Source organism: Zootoca vivipara, chromosome 12 (genome assembly GCF_963506605.1).
Source record: "Zootoca vivipara chromosome 12, rZooViv1.1, whole genome shotgun sequence".
Classification (NCBI taxonomy): Eukaryota; Metazoa; Chordata; class Lepidosauria; order Squamata; family Lacertidae; genus Zootoca; species Zootoca vivipara.
The window spans coordinates 52,494,092-52,516,152 of NC_083287.1; the positions used below are offsets into that span (position 1 = coordinate 52,494,092).

Sequence of the window (22,061 nt, forward strand, 5' to 3'; positions counted from 1 at the left end):
GGGACCCTGGCTCCTCTACCCTGCCTGAGCCTCGGACACGACTTCCTGCTTCCCCACTGGAATCGGAACTCTCCCTGCTTTCCCCTTTGCTCGGGGACGGGCTTGAACTCAGGAGGGGAGGGACTTCGCGATATCCCCTGTCCCTCACACAATCTTTTTTCGAATAGATGTTATATACAGTCATACCTCAGTTTAAGTACGCCTCGGTTTGAGTATTTTCAGTTTAAGTACTCTGTGGACCCGTCTGGAACGGATTAATCCACTTTCCATTACCTTCAAAGGGAAGGTTCGCTTCAGGTTAAGTATGCTTCAGGCTAAGTACGGACTTCCAGAACCAATTACACTCATACTTCGGGTTAAGTACGCTTCAGGTTGAGTACTCCGCGGACCCGTCTGGAACGGATTAATCCACTTTCCATTACTTTCAATGGGAAAGTTCACTTCAGGTTAAGTATGCTTCAGTTTAAGTACTCAGCGGACCATCTGGAATGGATTGATCCACTTTCCATTACTTTCAATGGGAAAGTTTGGTTCAGGTTAAGTATGCTTCAGGTTAAGTACAGACTTCTGGAACCAATTGTGTACTTAAACTGAGGTACCACTGTACATGAGAATGGAAAATACAGTGGTATCTCGGGTTACAAACGCTTCAGGTTACAAACTCCACTAACCCAGAAATAGTACCTCAGGTTAAGAACTTTGCTTCAGGATGAGAACAGAAATTGTGCTCCGGTGGCGCGGTGGCAGTAGGAGGCCCCATTAGCCAAAGTGATGCTTCAGGTTAAGAACAGTTTCAGATTAAGAACAGACCTCCGGAACGAATTAAGTTCTTAACCAGAGGTACCACTGCACTCTGGAACAGTGCTCATGTGAATATATAGTCACTGTTACTAACAACATTTTTAGAAATATATATATAGCCGACCCAAGGTGTTACTAATAACAAGGAAACTGAGTTTAAAGATACAGTACAAAGTAACAACAAAGATACAGCTAATCAAATAAAACATAAAAAAAAATTCCTTCAGTAGCACCTTAAAGACCAACTAAGTTTTTATTTTGGTATGAGCTTTCGTGTGCATGCACACTTCTTCAGATACAGTGAAATGGAAGTTTCCAGGCACTTATGTAGAGAAGGGGTGGGGAGGGGTGGGGATGGGGAGGGGGGATCACTCAGAAGGGTGGTGGAAATGGGTGATTGACTGACTGATAGCTGTTGATGACCGCAAACGACTGCAAATGGTTTTGCATGAAAAAGCAAGGGTTGAGATGGCTGAAGATCGCTTATCATGTATAATGAGATAAGAATCCGATATCTCTGTTCAAACCAGGTCCCTCCATGGTTTTGAGCTTGGTGATAAGTTGCAATTCAGCAACTTCTCTTTCCAGTCTATTTCTGAAATTCTTTTGTAGTAAGACAGCTACTTTGAGATCTTGTATAGAATGTCCTGGGAGATTGAAGTGTTCTCCCACTGGTTTTTCTGTCTTCTGGTTCCTGATGTCAGATTTATGTCCATTTATCCTTTGGCGTAGGGTTTGGCCTGTTTGTCCAATATAGAGAGCTGAAGGGCACTGTTGGCATTTGATGGCATACACAATGTTAGAGGATGAGCAATTAAATAGTCCTGAGATGGTATGTTGGATGTTGTTGGGGTCAGTAATGGTGTTGTCTGGGTGTATGTGGCAGCAAAGTTGGCATCTGGGTTTATTGCAGGCTCTGGTACCAGTGTCCATGTTAAGTCTGGTGGTTGTATTATTGTGGGTGAGGAGTTGTTTAAGATTGGGTGGCTGTCTGTAGGCAATGAAAGGTCTTCCTCCCAGAGCTTGAGAAAGGGAGCTGTCATTGTCCAGGAGAGGCTGTAGATCTCTGATGATGCGTTGTACTGTTTTAGCTTGGGAGCTGTATGTGATGACTAGTGGTGTTCTGTTATTTTCTTTTTTGGGTCTGTCTTGCAGCAGGTTCTCTCTAGGTATCTGTCTGGCTCTGTTGATCTGTTGTTTAACTTCATCAGGTGGATATTTTAGTTCTAAAAAGGTTTGCTGTAGATCTCTTAGGTGAGATTCTCTGTCTGTAGAGTTGGAACAGATGCGGTTGTAACGTAAGGCCTGGCTGTATACGATGGATTGTTTGGTATGTTTGGGATGGTAGCTAGAAGCATGTAGATATGTTTGTCGGTCAGTTGGTTTTCTGTATAAGGTGGTGTCTATATGTCCATCCTGTATTTTTATAGTAGTGTCCAAAAAATGTATTTCTTGCATAGATTGGTTCATTGTTAGGTTGATGGTGGGGTGAAAGTCATTGAATGTCTGGTGGAAGGTTTCCAAGGTCTGTTGTCCATGTGTCCAGATAATAAAAATATCGTCAATGTATCGCAGGTACAGGAGAGGTTTGAGTAGGTAGGAGTTAAGGAAACGTTGTTCTAAATCTGCCATGAAGATGTTGGCATACTGTGGGGCCATGCGGGTGCCCATGGCTGTGCCGCTGATCTGGAGGATCTATGCAAGAAATACATTTTTTGGACACTACTATAAAAATACAGGATGGACATATAGACACCACCTTATACAGAAAACCAACTGACCGACAAACATATCTACATGCTTCTAGCTACCATCCCAAACATACCAAACAATCCATCGTATACAGCCAGGCCTTACGTTACAACCGCATCTGTTCCAACTCTACAGACAGAGAATCTCACCTAAGAGATCTACAGCAAACCTTTTTAGAACTAAAATATCCACCTGATGAAGTTAAACAACAGATCAACAGAGCCAGACAGATACCTAGAGAGAACCTGCTGCAAGACAGACCCAAAAAAGAAAATAACAGAACACCACTAGTCATCACATACAGCTCCCAAGCTAAAACAGTACAACGCATCATCAGAGATCTACAGCCTCTCCTGGACAATGACAGCTCCCTTTCTCAAGCTCTGGGAGGAAGACCTTTCATTGCCTACAGACAGCCACCCAATCTTAAACAACTCCTCACCCACAATAATACAACCACCAGACTTAACATGGACACTGGTACCAGAGCCTGCAATAAACCCAGATGCCAACTTTGCTGCCACATACACCCAGACAACACCATTACTGGCCCCAACAACATCCAACATACCATCTCAGGACTATTTAATTGCTCATCCTCTAACATTGTGTATGCCATCAAATGCCAACAGTGCCCTTCAGCTCTCTATATTGGACAAACAGGCCAAACCCTACGCCAAAGGATAAATGGACATAAATCTGACATCAGGAACCAGAAGACAGAAAAACCAGTGGGAGAACACTTCAATCTCCCAGGACATTCTATACAAGATCTCAAAGTAGCTGTCTTACTACAAAAGAATTTCAGAAATAGACTGGAAAGAGAAGTTGCTGAATTGCAACTTATCACCAAGCTCAAAACCATGGAGGGACCTGGTTTGAACAGAGATATCGGATTCTTATCTCATTATACATGATAAGCGATCTTCAGCCATCTCAACCCTTGCTTTTTCATGCAAAACCATTTGCAGTCGTTTGCGGTCATCAACAGCTATCAGTCAGTCAATCACCCATTTCCACCACCCTTCTGAGTGATCCCCCCTCCCCATCCCCACCCCTCCCCACCCCTTCTCTACATAAGTGCCTGGAAACTTCCATTTCACTGTATCTGAAGAAGTGTGCATGCACACGAAAGCTCATACCAAAATAAAAACTTAGTTGGTCTTTAAGGTGCTACTGAAGGAATTTTTTTTTATTTTACTTCGACCCAGACCAACACGGCTACCTACCTGTAACCAAATAAAACATCTTTGTTTTTAAAACAAATCCTCAGGATCCCCCCCTTCTGTAGCGGGTGCGGTCTTGCGATTAGAGGCTGGCTGCCAAGCTTTTCGGTATGTGGCCCTGAAAGCAAAGCTTTGGCTATGGCTTAAGCTATGCTTTAAACCCGTGGGTTTGGCCCCCTTGATATTGAGGGGTGATTTTCAATCATCCTGCAAAAGGGAGGTCTTAGATGAAGTACAGACTTGCGGACTGTCACGTCTTTATTTGGAGTCTATGACATACAGTCAAGCCAGAGCCGTGATTGCTCATAGATTGGGCGATATTGCTAGACAAGAGGACATAGCCTCCGTGAAACCAGGGATGTTCCTGGGGGAAGCAGATCTATCAGGCTACACCAGCCCCTTATCTCGCGGTAATCCACTATGTGGAATACCGCAGACTCCTCACTGCGGCCAGACTGAATGTCCTCGAATCTGTGGTATTATGGGGAAGGTACAGGGGAGTTCCATACGATCAGAGAACTTGCCATTGTGCCTTGGGTGAGGTAGAGTCCACCAAACATATCCTCCTGAGTTGCCCTTTCTATGTAGATTTAAGACAATGTCTCATAGCCCCATGCCTATCTCAGTTTAGCTGTCTATCCAGAGAAAGCCAGGTTGTACATTTGTTGAATAATCCCACTGGGAAAACAGCTTTCTTGGTGGCCAAATTTCTCTTCCTAGCTCTCAAGCGTCGTAAGAGTAAAATCGACTGCATTGATGCGGGTTTATCTGTATAGCCTTTATTAGTGCTGCCCATGTTTTTAGATGTCTTAGATGTTTTTAACTTTGTACTGAGAATTGTAACTTTTCTGACTGACGGTCGAATAAAGAATGAATAAAGAATGAATGAAGAATGAATGAATGAATACTAATCTACAGGTGGTACCTAACCCCAAGAAAACTAGCACTAATACACCCAGGAACCTCACCAAAATGCTGGAGAGGGTGCACCTCCACAGGAACATACCTCCACATGTGGTGGGAATGCCCCCAAATCCAATCATTCTGGACAATAACCATACGAGAAATTTGTAAGATAACTAAGCAAGTACTAGAAATCACCCCAGAACTGGCCTTATTAAACATCTTCCAAGACAACAACGCCCACGCAGAATACAAAGAACTCATAACCCACCTACTGTCAGCAACCAGAAACATCATAACCAGACACTGGAAAGATCTGTCAGGAGCAAACATGGACCAATGGTATCAAGTAGTATGGGAAATGGCCCTACTAGAAAAACTAACCGGCAAGCTGAAAATGACACAAGGACAAACAGAAGAAGACACCTTCACCCCAATATGGTTCCCCTTCATCACTTACACAGCCCAACAAGACAAGGACAAAAACCCACCGTCAGCATTCAAATCAATTTGGTTAAATTAACCAAAACACCCACCCACCCCACTCACACAAGAAACCAAAGACCACCACAGCCATCCACAAATGAACAACCACACCCTATGCCAACCCCCAACCTCTCTCGCCAACAAAGGAGCACAAGCGAACAACAGAGAACCCGCACAAACAACGCTGACACTGAACCCCTACATATATCAAGGAAAACAGAGGCACCCCACCCCTCGCACCCACCTCTTCCCCCCTTCTTCCTAATGTCTCAACAAGCAAGTTTGATGTGTAACAATGGAAAACAATATGAGACACTGCATTACCTTTGTAAACCAAGAAAATCCTCAATAAAAATTATTTTAAAAATAAAATAAAGAATGATGATGATGATGATGTTTAAAACTATTCATCCTGGGGGGACTTAATTCTGAATTAGACCTCAATTGTTTTATTAGATTATCTGTATCTTTTGTTGTTACTTTGTACTGTATCTTTAAACTCAATTTCTTTGTTATTCGTTTAGTTCAAATCCCAGGGGAGGGCGAGATAGGTGTAGACCTGGGTGCTGACTCTGAAAAGCACCTCCAGCGTTTACCGGAAGAAGGTGAAGATGAGCAGAGCTGTAATGAGCGAAGCCAGGGAAGTTGCATAGCCCGCGGTGTAGATGTGCCAGAATGTTGAATAGTATGATTTCTGTGGGGGGGAAAGAGAAGATTCAGAAGTGGAGGCACAGGAGGAGGACGCATCTTTCAGAGTTAAAACCCCGTTTCCCTTGGTAACCACAGAGGAGGAGGACATTGTGCAGAAGACAGAAGAAGAAGAAGTGTCATGGGTCAGGAGTCGGCTTCACCTGCTGAACAGCAGCCTGAAGGAGCAGAAGGCAGAGTGACTCCACCTGCTGGTGATCAGCCTTCTTGCTCCTGAGGAGGACCAGTTGGCTCCAGCTTCCTTAAGCCTTAGCTGCCAACCCTCCCTTTTTTTGTGGGAAACTCCCTTAATCTAAGCCACAGCTGTCAACTTTTCCTCCCCCCCCCCCCGGAAATTCCCTTATTCCAGCGCCGTTTCCCACTGCTATCCTGGATTGTTAGATATACCGTAGACTGTCCCCAGGACAGGTGAGGCTGCTGATCCCTTATTTTCAGATCCGAAAGTGGACAGGTGAGGCTGCTGATCCCTTATTTTCAAATCCGAAAGTTGACAGCTATGTCTTAAGCAGAGTTTCCAGCCTCAGTTGGTTGCTGGAAACAACATTTGTCGTTCCTGACCAGACCTTGCTGCTTCTTGTGACCTTAAACCCTCGGCTTTCTTGACCCCTAGATCATCTGACTACGTGAACTGAGATTAGGGTTGCCAGACTCAATAGAGGACAGGACTTTAATTGCCCTGCTCCATTTTGAGTCCGGAAACCTTAAAGAGAAACCAGCAGACCCTTTGTTTAATTTCCAAGCAAAGGGTCTGCTGGTTTCTCTTCAAGGTTTCCGGACTCAAAAGAGAGCAGGGCAATTAAAGGCACAGAAGTCCTGTCCTCTATTGAGTCTGGCAACCCTAACTGAGATACTCCTGACCTTAGGACTGAACTGAACCTTGTATACAGACTTTGCCTGCAGGCAATACCCCCCTGAGATTCGGCTGGCTGGCTGGCTTCTCCCTCCACTGAGCTCTGCCATGACTGAGCAGCACAGGACTACGATGAGAAGACCTTCCCTTCCACGATTGATGCACATTTGCTTGTTTTCATGCATCTAGGCTAAGGATGACCAACTTCTGCATTCAGAAGTTTCTCTTCTGTTCAAGGCTAGCTTCGGTGTGGGAATTTGACCAAGGGCCAAAAAGACCCATTGCTAATCTGATCCCAATGATGCTTTGGGTCCACCAGCTGATGCGGGGGGACGGGACATGCCACCTTCAGAACTGCAGCACCCTAGCGATGCTCCTTCTTCTTGTCCCCCACTTGTCACTTATTTAACCCAGGTGGCGCTGTGGGTTAAACCACTGAGCCTAGGGCTTGCTGATCAGAAGGTCGGCAGTTCGAATCCCTGTGATGGGGTGAGCTCCCGTTGCTTGGTCCCAGCTCCTGCCAACCTAGCAGTTCGAAAGCACATCAAAATGCAAGTAGATAAATAGGAACCGCTACAGCGGGAAGGTAAACAGCATTTCCATGTGCTGCTCTGGTTTGCCAGAAGCGGCTTCGTCATGCTGGCCACATGACCTGGAAGCTATACGCCGGCTCCCTCGGCCAATAATGCGAGATGAGCGCAACCCCAGAGTCGGTCACGACTGGACCTCATGGTCAGGGGTCCCTTTACCTTTACCTCCCAAAGTCATCCAATGAAGCTGAACGGTGGAAGATCCAGAGCACTTAATGGGGAACAATGGCAACACGCTCATGGCCAACTGCCAACCACGTCGCTCTGCTTTCTAGGCAAACAGCGTAAAAACAAAAGTGTGCCGTGATAACTCCCTGAAACGAAGTATAGGTAAGGTGAAAAAAACTCAACTAATAATAACTCAAAGCCAAATAATAGATTTAAATATTCCAAAAGAAACTAGGTATAGAAAAGAAATAAATATCCCAAAATAACCTCGTTTCAGGGAGTTATCATGGCACAGTTTTGTTTTTACGCTGGTTATACCCACCCGTGATTGTCTTTTTTGCTTTTCTAGGCGAACAGGGCAAGGGAAAGTGATGGAAGAGGGGGCAGGCGTGGTGCGAATGCGCTGGCAGGAAAGCCACCAGCATGTCTAGTTTGTGTTCAGATGCCCAAACGGGAAAATATTGAGTGCAGATTTAAAAGCTTGACTGACCTGATCTTCTGGCCCTTTTGTTAAACTCTCTTCCAACCCGCAGGCAACTGGATATGGGGGGAATGGCTCTGACCAGTAAAGGCCTGGAGTGCAATTTCTCTGCAGGAACCCTGCGAAAAAATATCGCTGTGAAGCTCTAACGTTAACACATCCTATCCTAGTATACAATGTCACCAGTAAATTGAGATGGCAACATCTGGAGAACCTAAAGCACTAATGGGCGTGAACCAGGGTGTCCAGCAGCAGGGGAGAGGGGCAGGCACCTTTTTTCATAAGATTTATACAACCACCTGATTATAAAAAGCAAAACAAAACTCAAAGGACACTCTCAGTGACACCAGCAGAGCTTACTAGGAGAGAGACTAGCTGGTCGGAGCCTTGCTGCTCCTCAGCGCCCCCTGGCATGCTGGGAACAGGAACTGCAAACAGGAACTGCAAACAGCCCATAAGGTATCAAGTGACCTGGGCAGCCAATAGGGGGCTTGTTTGCCTTACATAATAACCCCTAGGCTTGACTCCCTAGTCTGTGAGAGAAGATGCTCAGCAAACACCCCTCACCTGCCTATTTTGAAACTTGATGACCATCTTTTCTGAGGCCACCTCCTCGGGCACCCCCAACCTGAGGCCCTCCAGATGTTTTGGCCTACAACTCCCATGATCCCTAGCTAACAGGACCAGTGGTCAGGGATGATGGGAATTGTAGTCCAAAACATCTGGAGGGCCGAAGGCTGGGGATGCCTGTTCTAGTTCCTTATTGTTGTTGTTGTTTAGTCGTTTAGTCATGTCCGACTCTTCGTGACCCCATGGACCATAGCACGCCAGGCTATCCTTGTTTGTATCCTTATATCCTTGTTCATCTGCTCTGGAACCTGAAAACACCACCTAGAGATGGATGAATCAACCCATTTCAGTTTCTCTGGATTAGAAATGGTTCCAATCGGAAGTCGACTATCCAATTTGCTTGCTTGCTTGCTTGGTGCCTCGCCTTTCCCCCAGAACAGTGACTCGTGCCGGCTCACAAAAATGAAAACAAACATGGACTAAACATGGCTAGCTAAAAGCCTTTAAGGGATAATAGTTAAAAGGTCAGTAAGCTACAAAAGAATCAAAATTGCACACAAACATAAATCTGTAAAAAAGCAGAACCTAAAAACGCTAAAAGCAGCACTATTAAAAGTCCTTTCCTTAAAAGCAGTCAGTTCCCAAAACAGTCTTCGTCTGCAGGAAGAGGAACAAGGAGGGAGCCACTCTAGGAAGAGAGTTCCAAAGTCTGGGTGCAGCCACCACCGAGAAGGCCCTGTCCCGCATCTCCACCATGTGAGCCTGTGAGGATGGGGGGGGACCAGGAGAAGGGCCTCCCCTGAAGAACTCAGAACCCAGGCAAAATGCTGTGGCAGAATACCGTCCTTCATATAGTATAGCCTGGACTTAAGCTGCGTAGTTTTTTAAAAGGACTCGTGAAAATCCGCCAGCATTTGAGACCTAATATACACATTAATTTATGCAATTTTGCCCTAGTCATTTATTCATTAATTCATGAGATTCTCTACCCACCCTTCACAATAAGGTCCCAGGGCAGGTTAAAACTCTCTGACCCACAAGAGCTCTGACAGAGAGATACAAGAGAGGGAGATTTTTAAAAAAGGGTCTTGCCATGTATGCTGGTGATTTCTTCAAAAAATCCTGGGCAGGCGAGCGTCACCGTCTCTCCAAAAGTAGCTTTGGGCCAGCAACTTAGTCCATCCCAAACGCCTGCACATCCTAAGGAGAAAACTCAGTGTCAGTTTGGAGACTCCTCCTATCCAGAATGATGGATAATGCAGGGTCCAGCAGAACAGAAGCTCACTGGACCAAGTCAAAAAATTCATTCAGTAGCACCTTAAAGACCAACTAAGTTTTTATTTTGGTATGAGCTTTCGTGTGCATGCACACTTCTTCAGATACACTTCAGTCAGACCCTTATGTATATACAGAGGGTGGTTTGGGTGGGTGGGAATGGGTGATGGGCTGATGGGAGTGGTAAACCTGTAGATGGCTGTTAACGACTGCTGATGACTGCAATTAGTCCTGCGGGGGGAAAGCAAGGGCTGAGGCGCTAAAGAAAGCTTGATCATGCATAATGAGATAAGAATCCAATGTCTTTGTTCATCCCAGGTGGCTCCATGGTTTTAAGCTTGGTAATGAGTTCCAATTCAGCAACTTCTCTTTCCAGTCTGTTCCTGAAGTTTTTCTGTAATAAAACAGCTGCTTTGAGATCTTGTATAGAATGTCCTGGGAGATTGAAGTGTTCTCCTACTGGTTTCTCTGTCTTGCGGTTCCAGACCAAGTCAGTGACCCATCTATTCTAGCAGGGGCCACCCAGGTTGCTGGTGCATCTTGGTGGTGGCTGAGGAGGAGGAGGGTGGCGAGGTGCCCAAGACAAGGACCAGATGTACAGGCGAAGATCACCATCTCCCTATTACAGCAGGGGGGGGGGTACAGATCTCACTCCCGGTCTCGATCCTATTCACCTCGTCGCTATTGAAGTGTGAAACAAAGAACTTTGTAGCTACAGGCAGTGCATTGAGATTGCAATCTTGTGGACAATACTTTGTTACTTTTGTTCAAGTCTAATAGTGCCTAGTGAATAGGGTGACTTTTACACACCTTTTATGGAGACTACTTTTGGTGAAGTTTTAAAATGCTGTTTCATTCTGGCACATTGGTGTAGTTTGTGCTTTGTTCAAAGTTATGTTTTGAGAAGAGTATGTCTTCTGCATGTGTTTTAGTCTGAATTTTGCAGAAGGGTTTCTATTGTCCAAAGTTCTTGGTTCAGTTTTTGTTTTTGTTTTGTTTTTACAGTTTCCAAGGTATTTTGAAGAACAGAACCTGTGTAATATGCTTTGAAATGGTGCCACAAAACAGTTGTTGTTTTTTAAAACTTACTTTGAAGCCCATATCTCCTACTTAGCCAAAGTTTGAGTCAGAGAAAGAATTCTTTAGGGAAGTTTTTAATGTGTGACATTTTAAAGTATTTTAATCTTTGTTGGAAGCCATCCAGAGTGGCTGGGGAAACCCAGCCGTATGGGCGGGGTAAAAATAATAAATTATTGTTATTATTATTATTATTATTATTATTATTATTATTATTATTGGTGAATATTTATAAAGGACTGAGCTCATGCCTGTTACCTTTAAAATCTGGTAAGAGAGTTTCATTTCCCCCCAAGCACCGACTCTCATCTCTCATAAGCTGTTGGAATATTCTGCATTCTGGATGGATAGAAGCCACCTACAATGAAAAGGAGGGGAGGGAGAGAGAGAAACTATATTTCTTATTTTTCCCCCTTTTTATTATCTTTATTGCATTTTTAAAAATTACAGAGAAAGCATAAGTTAAACATTACATCTAAATATTCAAAAAGAAAAAGAAAACAATATAAAAAGGAAAGGAAAAGAAAAAAAGAAAAATGATGAATAATAAAAAACGTAAAAGAATTAGTCAAGTTCACAAGTTTGTTCAAAGGATACAAACAGTAATTTGAATATTCTATACACCAGGTTCTCAGAAAGAAATACATTTATAATCCTTCTTTTCTTTCTTTCTGTTCTGGGAAACTAGTTTGAATCCGTGCTTTATTAGCTGACTTCCCTCTATCTCTTTGCGGCTTCAACACTTCTCTTAAGTGACAAATATTCTGTATTCATTTATTAAAATCAGTTTCTTTCATTATATCTGTGAGATTAATCTAAACACAACCAAGTATGGTTTTTGGAACCATATTTTGCCAGGCAGTTTTTAAAGCAATCCCATTCCTTTTTTACCTTGTCGCCTCAGTGTATTTCTTATTTTCATTGAACAACCTGCTTTTATTGATAATGTTAATGCTTTATATCATAAACCACTTACTAGTTTTTAGTTCCTTTTAAAAAAATAAACCCAAGCAGTATATAAATTTTGTTGTTGTAATTCTTATTTTCATCGAACAAAATTTATATACCACTTGATTTAAAAACCGCCAAAAGATGATTGAAATCAAAGCATCTGAAAAGCGAGAAAACACATGTAACGTCCACATGTCTCGATAGACCTGCCTTAGCAAAACTGCTTTAGGCCAGTGCAAAAAAGAATACAGCAAAGTTTCCTGCCTAGTGTCAAGAGGCAAGGAGTTCCAAAGGGTATGCTAGTGTTACTCACTAAACCAGTGGCAGAGGGCTTTTTAAAAAAGGGGGGGGACTGAGCTCCTTCTTGGACAATCTTCCCAAGGGTCATGTGGTGGCAAGGGGCAGGTCCAGAGTCAAAAGTGGGTGTGCCCAAAGGAAAAAAGTGGGAGGAGCTGTTGTTGTTGTTGTTGTTGTTGTTGTTTAGTTGATTAGTCGTGTGACCCCATGGACCCCATGGACCAGAGCACGCCAGGCACTCCTGTCTCCCACTGCCTCCCGGAGTTTCATCACATTCGTGTTGGCAGCTTCAAGAACACTGTCCAACCATCTCGTCCTCTGTCGTCCCCTTCTCCTTGTGCCCTCCATCTTTCCCAACATCAGGGTCTTTTCCAGGGAGTCTTCTCTTCTCATGAGGTGGCCAAAGTATTGGAGCCTCAGCTTCACGATCTGTCCTTCCAGTGAGCACTCGGGGCTGATGTCCTTCAGAGTGGATAGGTTTGATCTTCTTGCAGTCCATGGGACTCTCAAGAGTCTCCCCCAGCACCATAATTCAAAAGCATCAATTCTGCGGCGATCAGCCTTCTTTATGGTCCAGCTCTCACTTCCATACATCACTACTGGGAAAACCATAGCTTTAACTATACAGATCTTTGTCAACAAGGTGATATCTCTGCTTTTTGAGATGGTCTGGAAGTCCGTTCCAAAACCAAAGTGTTCCAGAACCAAGGCGTGTTTTCCCATAGAAATTAAGGCAAAACGGATTAATCCATTCCAGACTTCTAAAAACAACCCGTAAAACAGCAATTTAACATAATTTTCACTATCTAACGAGACCATTGATTCAGAAAATGAAAGCAATAATCAATGTACTGTACCATAAAATAAATAAGATAGGATTGTAGTTGATAATTATTTTTTTAAAAAAATCCTTACCTGCACTGATTATAGTCATTGTTTGGATGGGGGGCTTTTATCCATTTCAGCAGTCACACAATCAATCAATGAGTAGCTGAACTGGGTTCCACACAGCCACAAAAACAAATTAACTGAAAAAGCCTCAAAAACAAAAAAGCAAAATAAATACCGGTAGCAAAAACAAAAGTGCCCAGTACAGTGGTACCTTGGTTCTTGAACTTAATCTGTTCCGGAAGTCCGTTTGACTTCCAAAATATTCACAAACCAAGGCGCGGCTTCTGACTGGTTCATGTGCCCCAGGAACAATAGCCAACAGCCACATCGAACGTTTGGCTTCTGAAAAACGTTCAAAAACCAGAACACTTACTTCTGGGTTTTTGGCGTTTGAGAACCAAGGCGTTTGAGAACCAAACACTGTAAAACGAAATTGCCAAATGCACCTTGGTGAGGAGGGGTTTTTATTTATTTATGTACTTCCTTCATAAAATCGGAGAATTGGAAGGGACCCCAAGGGCCATCTAGTCCAACCTCCTGAAATGCCGGAATAGGCAGGTGTCCTATATCTGATTCGAACCTGCTACCTTGTCATTATCAGCACCATGTTCAAACCAACTGAGCCCTCCGAGCATGCCTTCCTTATTTATTTATTTTTAAAAAATATTTATATACTGCCGTGTCATACAAATTATATCACAGAGGTTTACAGCAATAACAGAACATAAAACCAGGCAATAAAACCGTAAAACGTTAACAGCAAGTTAAAAGCAAAAAAGAAATCAAAAACTTCCACAACTTAGGGGCTACCACAGAGAAGGCACTCTCCAAAGTTCCTATCACTCTGAGTTTCGGAGGGCCAAAGAAATACCAAGGTTGTCTCATCTGTGAATCGTCACACCCAAGAGGATCTGTAGGAAAAGAGGTGGTCTTTCTGGTATTTGGGGACTACATCATTACAGTAGAATAATCATAGAATCATAGAGTTGGAAGAGACCACAAGGGCCATCCAGTCCAACCCCCTGCCAAGCAGGAAACACCATCAAAGCATTCCTGACAGATGGCTGTCAAGCCTCTGCTTAAAGACCTCCAAAGAAGGAGACTCCACCACACTCCTTGGCAGCAAATTCCACTGCTGAACAGCTCTTACTGTCAGGAAGTTCTTCCTAATGTTTAGGTGGAATCTTCTTTCTTGTAGTTTGAATCCATTGCTCCATGTCTGCTTCTCTGGAGCAGCAGAAAACAACCTTTCTCCCTCCTCTATATAGCATCCTTTTATATATTTGAACATGACTATCATATCTCCCCTTAACCTTCTCTTCTCCAGGCTAAACATACCCAGCTCCCTAAGCCGTTCCTCATAAGGCATCGTTTCCAGGCCTTTGACCATTTTGGTTGCCCTCCTTTGGACACGTTCCAGCTTGTCAGTATCCTTCTTGAACTGTGGTGCCCAGAACTGGACACAGTACTCCAGGTGAGGTCTGACCAGAGCAGAATACAGTGGTACTATTACTTCCGTGGATCTAGATGCTATACTCCTATTGATGCAGTCCAGAATTGCATTGGCTTTTTTAGCTGCTGCATCACACTGTTGACTCGTGTCAAGTTTGTGGTCTACCAAGACTCCTAGATCCTTTTCACATGCACTGCTCTCAAGCCAGGTGTCTCCCATCCTGTATCTGTGCCTTTCATTTTTTATTTTTCATTTTGCCTAAGTGTAATACTTTACATTTCTCCTTGTTAAAATTCATCTTGTTTGCTTTGGCCCAGTTGTCTAATCTGTTATGCTAGAATTGTTTTTATTTCTAGCAGAAGCGGGGAGGGGCACCCCACTTCTCCTTACAGTTTCCAGCAAGATGGGAATAAGGTAAACTTGACACCAGTAAATTCATAGCTGCCAAGTCTCCCGTATTCCCCGGGAAACCCCCATTTTTTCAGCTGTTCCCAGCCGAAAAAACAGATTTTTTTCCGGTTTTTTCTGGTGTGGCGGCCATTTTGGAATTGGGCGGAACATGCTCAGAAGCGACTTTTGATGCTGCTGTACCCAGTTCCAAAATGGCTGCAGCGTGACTTCTGGTGCGGCGGCCATTTTGGAACTGGGCACAGCAGCATCAAAAGTCACTTCTGAGCATGTTCTGCCCAGTTCCAAAATGGCGGCAGTGCTACTTCCAGTCTGCTACTTCCGGTCCGGTCCCTTATTTCTCAGGCTGGAACTTGGCAGGTATGGTAAATTCCACCCCCAGAGAGGAGACCTTCTGGGTGGGGGTTGGGACCATCAAATTTGAGATAGTGAAGAATTGCAGTGTACCTAACCTTGACCATAACATGAAGGAGAAGAATGCAAGGAGCTACCCGGACCAATATAGAGTTATTTTTATTCCATTTTAGACTAGGATCAGATAATTTTCTTCTTTCCCTTAGTGTGTGTGTGGAGGGGGAGGGATATTAAATTAACCCCCCCCCAAAAAAAAATAGCACCTCTCTTTACTCCACACACACACACACACACACAAAGGAAAGCACTTTGTAAATGGCCATTGTCATGCTGTCAATGGAAGCGTCTGAAAATAAATAAATAAAACAAAACCAGACAGCGCAGGGTTTTCGCACGGAGTCGGGGCAAAGGAATACTGACTTCCAACAAGGGTAGCAAAAAAAATATTACTCTGAGAAGGGCAATGCAATTTGCATTTCAAAAGAACCTATTCAGAGCTCGGGCTGGAATCTAATTGTACTCTCCCCCCCCCCTTCTCCTTTGACTGCTTCAGATGTTTTTCAAGAACTGTAATCATGTGAAATTGTTTGCTGTTGAGATACTTTTATGCTGGCGTTTGGAAAGAGCCAGAGATAGAATTAAGATGCAACAGTTCCACCCCACCCCCCCTTTTTAATAAAGAATCCTTTTTCTGAGGTCACAAGGAACTTTTTTAAAATTCAAACGAGAAATGAATGGGAAATGAGGTGGTCAGATCTTTATTAAGGATCTTAAATTAAATCTTAATTAAGGATCCCCCCCAAAATTGGGGGGAGGCACCTCCTTGGTTCCAGAAACTCAGCCCCACTGCCCCCTAACTTATTAAAAGCACTATTCAGAATAGCAGAACAGCACAACCCACTGAAAAGAAAACAACACAATTAAATTCGAAACAGCCACAAAGAATGGCACATTTATTCAGAGCTCAATTAAAACTATTCAGTTTGATTAATTCAACAGAACTAATGAACTTGATGCAATGATACCATCTTTTCAAAATCTGGCCACCGTTTACACCTCCAGTGCATACTGGAGAATATTGATTTCTCAGATGAAAATAGGGATATTCTATTCTAACATCAGGAAGTTTCTCCCTTGTTTGATCTCCCCCCCCCACAAGTGCCATATACACAATTACATCAGTCACCTTGAGCCAATTGCAACCTCTCCACCTCACCTACCTCACAAGGTTGTTGTAAATTAAAAACCCCGCGAGGGAAGGATCGTGAACAACACCTTCAACAGATAAATGGAAGGTAATAAAATTTGAGCTTTAAGCTGCCTTGAGTCCCTGTCAGCGAAAGACAGTGAGAATGAGCAGGAAAATGGGAGTAAATCCTATTGAATTCAGTGGGACTTAGCTCTGGGTAAAATTGCTTAGGATTGCAGTGTAAGGCTGCCCAGTTTTTGCCCAGTTACCTGGGAGTAAGCGCTATTGAATACAATGGGGCTTACTTCTGAGTAGACATGAAAAGGTTTGCAGTGTAAGGATCCATTTACAATAAAGGAATAAACACTTCACACCATTTCCTAAAGCAATTGCTGGCTGCAGAAGCACTGCAATTAAAGAATACAAAGTCAATTGCTTTATCATTTTTCTTCAAAATTATAGGAAGGGCTTTGCATGCCAGTTCCACCATTCATTTGGTGCATTTTATTTTCAGAATAAACAGGAGTCGTTTTTTTCCACCCACACCACTTTTAATTGTTCTCTGAGGAGGGGAGGGGAGGGAAAAAAGGAAAACCAGGACATGCAGGGATCAAATCAAAAACCAGGATGGCTTCTTTAATTCTGGGACTTTCCGTGGAAAATCAGGACATTTGGAGAGTATGCCAGTGCCCCCTGCTGCCCTCTAGGCAGTAGTGGATTTACATATAAACTAAACAAGCTATAACTTAGGGCCCCACTCTCTTGGGGGCCCCCCAAAAAAATTAAAGGAAAAAAACAGGATGTAGATTTCCAAAATATAAGATAAAAACAAATAAAATAAAACCTACTGTACATACAGCAACAGTGTTTGTGTGTTGTGTAGGCTCCTATGATGTAAGTCATGGGCCCCGCCTGCTAGCCTGCTCCCTAAAATATCACTGGTTTGCTCCTTTCTATATATAGGGTGTCTACATTCTGCATGGACTGGTTGCAAGGCAACATGGGCAAATGGCTTGAGATACCCATTAGGTCCATAAATTACTAGATAGCATATATTCAACAGAAAAAAAAACAGTGACAATTTGTTGTTGACAAAGAACAGCTGGACATATAAAGGGCCCAATTACCTTCAGTTGCTAAGGTAAAGGGACCCCTGACCATTAGGTCCAGTCGTGACCGACTCTGGGGTTGTGGCGCTCATCTCGCTTTACTGGCCGAGGGAACCAGCGTACAGCTTCCGGGTCATGTGGCCAGCATGACAAAACCGCTTCTGGCAAACCAGAGCAGCACACGGAAACGCCGTTTACCTTCCCGCTTGGAGCAGTACCTATTTATCTACTTGTACTTTGACGCGCTTTTGAACTGCTTAGGGCCTCATCAAACCTAAATCCGGCCCTGCCCTTAGGTAATCCCATAAATTAATGTGGGGAAATCGGGTCCTCACATCCAGAGAGGGCACGCGTTGCGGTGGGTCCCGGCAACCGGGTCTAGGTGTTGGGGCGGGACAATTGGAGCGGCCGCAACACCCTATTGGTGTTCCCTCTGACCAGGTGCAATTGGGCTGAGGGCTTGCCAATCAAGGAGTCAGAGGGAACGCTATTTAACTGCTGCACGTGACCTTCAAGACAATTTTCTCAGGTACAGTGCATCGGAACCCCTGCCCACCTCTCCCTAATTTAGTGCCTTTGCTTGACCTTGCTATGCTGTCATGTGTCGTCTGCCGTTGTTGCAGGGCACGGCAAGAATTTTCCCCGCTTGGCTGATTGGCTGTTGCCACTTGGGTTTCGCCTGCCGCGCATAGCTGCCAAGTCTCCCGTTTCCCCCAGGAAATCCCCGTTTTTCCAGTTGTTCCTAGCTGAAAAAACGGATTTTTTTTTTGTTTTCCCCCGGTTTATTCTGGCGCGGCGGCCATTTTGGAACTGGGAGGAGCATGCTCAGAAGCGACTTTTGATGCAGCTTTGCCCAGTTCCAAAATGGCTGCAGTGCGACTTCTGGCGCGCCGCCCATTTTGGAACTGGGCAAAGCAGCATCAAAAGTCACTTCTGAGCATGTTCCACCCAGTTCCAAAATGGCGGCAGCGCTACTTCCGGTCTGCTATTTCCGGCCCGGTCCCTTATTTCTCTGACAGCAACTTGGCAGGTATGCTGCCGCATAGCAATTCGTCACAACTGGTAAGGTTGGCGGATAGGCTCTGGTTCATGCTGGTAGGGGTGGCATGATCCCTTGCCACCCTATCCACAGGTATTCCTCTTAAAGGAATCCTATTGGACTTCTGGTTGGTATTCCCCCAAGCGGGGTTGTGCCCTCTCCAGAGTTCGGGGCACACATGGGGGAATCAGGGTGTGGCGGTAGTCAGGACTCCCGTCCCAGGTGTGAACCTGGTTGCTGACTCATGGTGCGCCCAGAGTCAGCGCTACCCTGGGTAGCTTTTGGAACCAGAGCCTATACAACCACTCACTTGCTTTGTAATCAGTAAAGTTGTGGTGCTGGAGGAGACTCTTGAGAGTCCCATGGACTGCAAGAAGATCAAACCTATCCATTCTTAAGGAAATCAGCCATGAGTGCTCACTGGAAGGACAGATCCTGAAGCTGAGGCTCCAATACTTTGGCCACCTCATGAGAAGAGAAGTTTCCCTGGAAAAGACCCTGATGTTGGGAAAGATTGAGGGCACAAGGAGAAGGGGACGACAGAGGACGAGATGGTTGCACAGTGTTCTCGAAGCTACCAACATGAGTTTGACCAAACTGCGGGAGGCAGTGCAAGACAGGAGTGCCTGGCGTGCTATGGTCCATGGGGTCACGAAGAGTCGGACACGACTAAACGACTAAACAACAAAGTTGTGGCCTAAATTCTGCCCAAATCCAAACCAAAAATATGAGTGATGTCTGAATTTCTTTCTAGGCCCAGGTTAAAGGGTCTCCACACGCAAATGCTGAACCAAGTTTGAGAAAGGGAGGTGTTGTAACTGACAGGTTCATTCCTCTCAGCTCCCCGATTACAGTAAGAACAGGGTTCGGATCCACACTCTGATATGAAGCTCACTGAGTGACCTTGGGCCACTCACTGTCTCTCAGCCTAACCTACCTGTCTCTCAGCCTAACCTTATTGTTGTGAAAATAAAGTGGAGAGGGGAGAACCTTGAGTTCCTTGGAATAAAAGGTGAAATATAAATGTAACAAATAACTATTGGGGTTGTTCTAAGACTGAGCAGAATGTTACCTTTCAAGAACTTTTAGCTTGAAATTGGGGGACTCTTAGGGGACCAAGTTTTTGCCCAAACTGCTGTCTCATTTCACCCTTTTTCCCACTGCTGTCACTCCTCGGTTTGTGGTCCTGGCTGTGCCTCAATTTGATTTGGTTCCAAATTCATATTCTATTCTGTGGTTGTGCGTTCATCAAGGGAAATCTCACACTGAAACTGTTACTTCACCTGGGTCTCCCCTGCTGGATCAGAGAGATTCTTCTTACGGGACTATAATATACATATTCAGTATTCATTGCCTTGATCTTTCATCATTACGTTAATTGTGCCTGGCAAATCAGTTTTAAATAACCAGGAATTAAAATAAAGTAGAACATCTAATTAACACCAGTGCCGAAAATATCAACCTTGCTTTGAGATCCATGAGGGCTGAATTACTGGAGTCGGAGATCAAAGTCCTGACTGTTAAATATATCCCACTTCTTAAAGCTGAGCTTTAATAATAGACAACGGCTCATATCAATATGTAAATGTGTTCTGCGCAAGAGCATTGGCTCTGAATTTCACCCAAAGCAAAATGTTGAGACCATGACCCTCCAGTGCAGTCTTTCATATCAACACAATTTACTTTCATATCCTTGTGAATCTCTCCTTTACCGATTTAGGAAGGCAAGCAAAACAAGAAAAGGGGTGAAAAAGAAATTTGTGGGGGTGTGGGTGTGTCTTGCACCTCCAACTGATGTTTGATGCTTCTTCACCTAGCACCAGGGGCGTAGCAAGGGGGTGGGACTCGGTGCCCCCCCCCCCGGCGACTTCCAAGCCAAGCCCCGCCACCTGGTAAAAAGTCCCGCTCGGCACAGCAGCAGCTGGCTCACTCGCTCACAAGCCGCAGAGGTGAGCAGGAAGGAAGAAGCAAAGCGTGAGCCAGCCACGCAGGTGAGCGAGCAAGCCAGCTGTTGCTGTGCTGAGCGAGGCTTTTTACCGGAAGGCTGGCAGGGAGAAGCGTCCCCTCTCGCCCACCCGCCGGCTGGTGCCTGGCCAGCGCCAGCTGTGTTTGCTCGCCACTCCCAGCTCTGTCTTTTGGGGGCAGGGCGAGCAGCGCCGTCAGGACCCTGCTACGTAGCGCGCATGCGCAGCGTCGGTACGTAGCGATGCATGTGCCGTACGTAGCGATGCCCCACCCCCGGGTGCGCATCATGTTTTCCGCTCCAGGCGCCCGAGCAGCTTCCTACGCCAGTCCCTAACACATCACTAAACCATGAAACTCACAGGTTAAAGCTTATAAGGAAATGATATATAATGAATTGAAAAGGATGTTCAAAGTAACACACACACACACACACATAGAGCGGTGCCTCGACTTACGAATTTACTCCGTTCCGAAGGCACCTTCGTAGGTCGAAAAATTCATAAGTCGAAAAGCGCCATTGGAAACGTGATTTTCCATAGGAATGCATTGAAAATGGAAAATTTCGTCAGGCGAAGCAACCCCATCTAAAAATTTGTAAGTTGGAAAAAATCTAAAACCGCTGCTGTTTCCGTTTGGATGTCGAGAAATTCATAAGTGTGTGGCCATTTGCCCCATTCATAAGTCGAAAAATTCGTTTGTCGAGTCGTTCGTAAGTTGAGGTACCACTGTGTGTGTGTGTGTGTGTGTGTGTGTGTGTGTGTGTGTGTATAAGCTTTTTCTTTTGGGAATTATAGGGACAGAACTACCTAAATTGCATAGAAATTTATATATGCTACTACAGCAGGAAGAATGTTACTCGCCCCAAAAATTGAAAGAAGCAGAATTCCCAATAAAGGAAGAATGGATACAAAAACTTATGGAATATGCAGTAATGGCGAAACTTACCAGAAGAATAAGAAATCAAGATAACAAACTTTTTATGAAAGAATGGGAATGGTTTATTGAATATTTACAGATAAATTGTAAGCAGATAAAACATTAGCAGAATTATTGTAATAACCTGCAGTTATATAAGAGTTTATATTTACAGCCGATAATTAAATGAGCAAGTTAAATGAATTTGGATGTGCAGAAGATATTTAAAAAATGAATTTAAGGAGCTGCAGAAAGAGGGGGAAGGAAGTCAAATTTGGAAATGTTGAGTTGATTGTAAAACTAATGAAATGTATAAATTAGAAAAGCATAAGTAAAAAAATAAATAAAAACAAACCATGGAACTCACTAACTCAAGATCTAGTGATAGCCGCTAACATGGAGAGCTTGAAAGGGAGGTAAGGCAAACTCGTGGAGGATAATGACATAAATGGCTACTAGGATGGATGGATATGTACTGCCTCCCGAGCCAGATGCAATGGTTCCATGAATAGCAGTCTTGGGGAAACATGGCTCTCACGCTCATGCGCTGCCTGTGTGCTTTTCTGGTTCACCTCACCACTCTGGACCACAGAAGGTTGCCCA

At 44.3% G+C, this 22,061-nt stretch overlaps 1 protein-coding gene across 1 annotated transcript in view; it reads right to left on the reverse strand.

Annotated features, from left to right (window-relative positions):
* Window positions 1-22,061, reverse strand: part of LOC118092085 (vasoactive intestinal polypeptide receptor 1) — a 163,497-nt gene that overhangs the window by 20,420 nt on the left and 121,016 nt on the right. The window contains exons 3-6 of the mRNA XM_060281068.1: window positions 11,146-11,245; window positions 9,628-9,735; window positions 7,975-8,084; window positions 5,765-5,862 (exon numbers count right to left, since the gene is read on the reverse strand). Coding sequence (XP_060137051.1) covers window positions 5,765-5,862; window positions 7,975-8,084; window positions 9,628-9,735; window positions 11,146-11,245 — 416 coding nt within the window. The remainder of the gene's footprint in view (window positions 1-5,764; window positions 5,863-7,974; window positions 8,085-9,627; window positions 9,736-11,145; window positions 11,246-22,061) is intronic.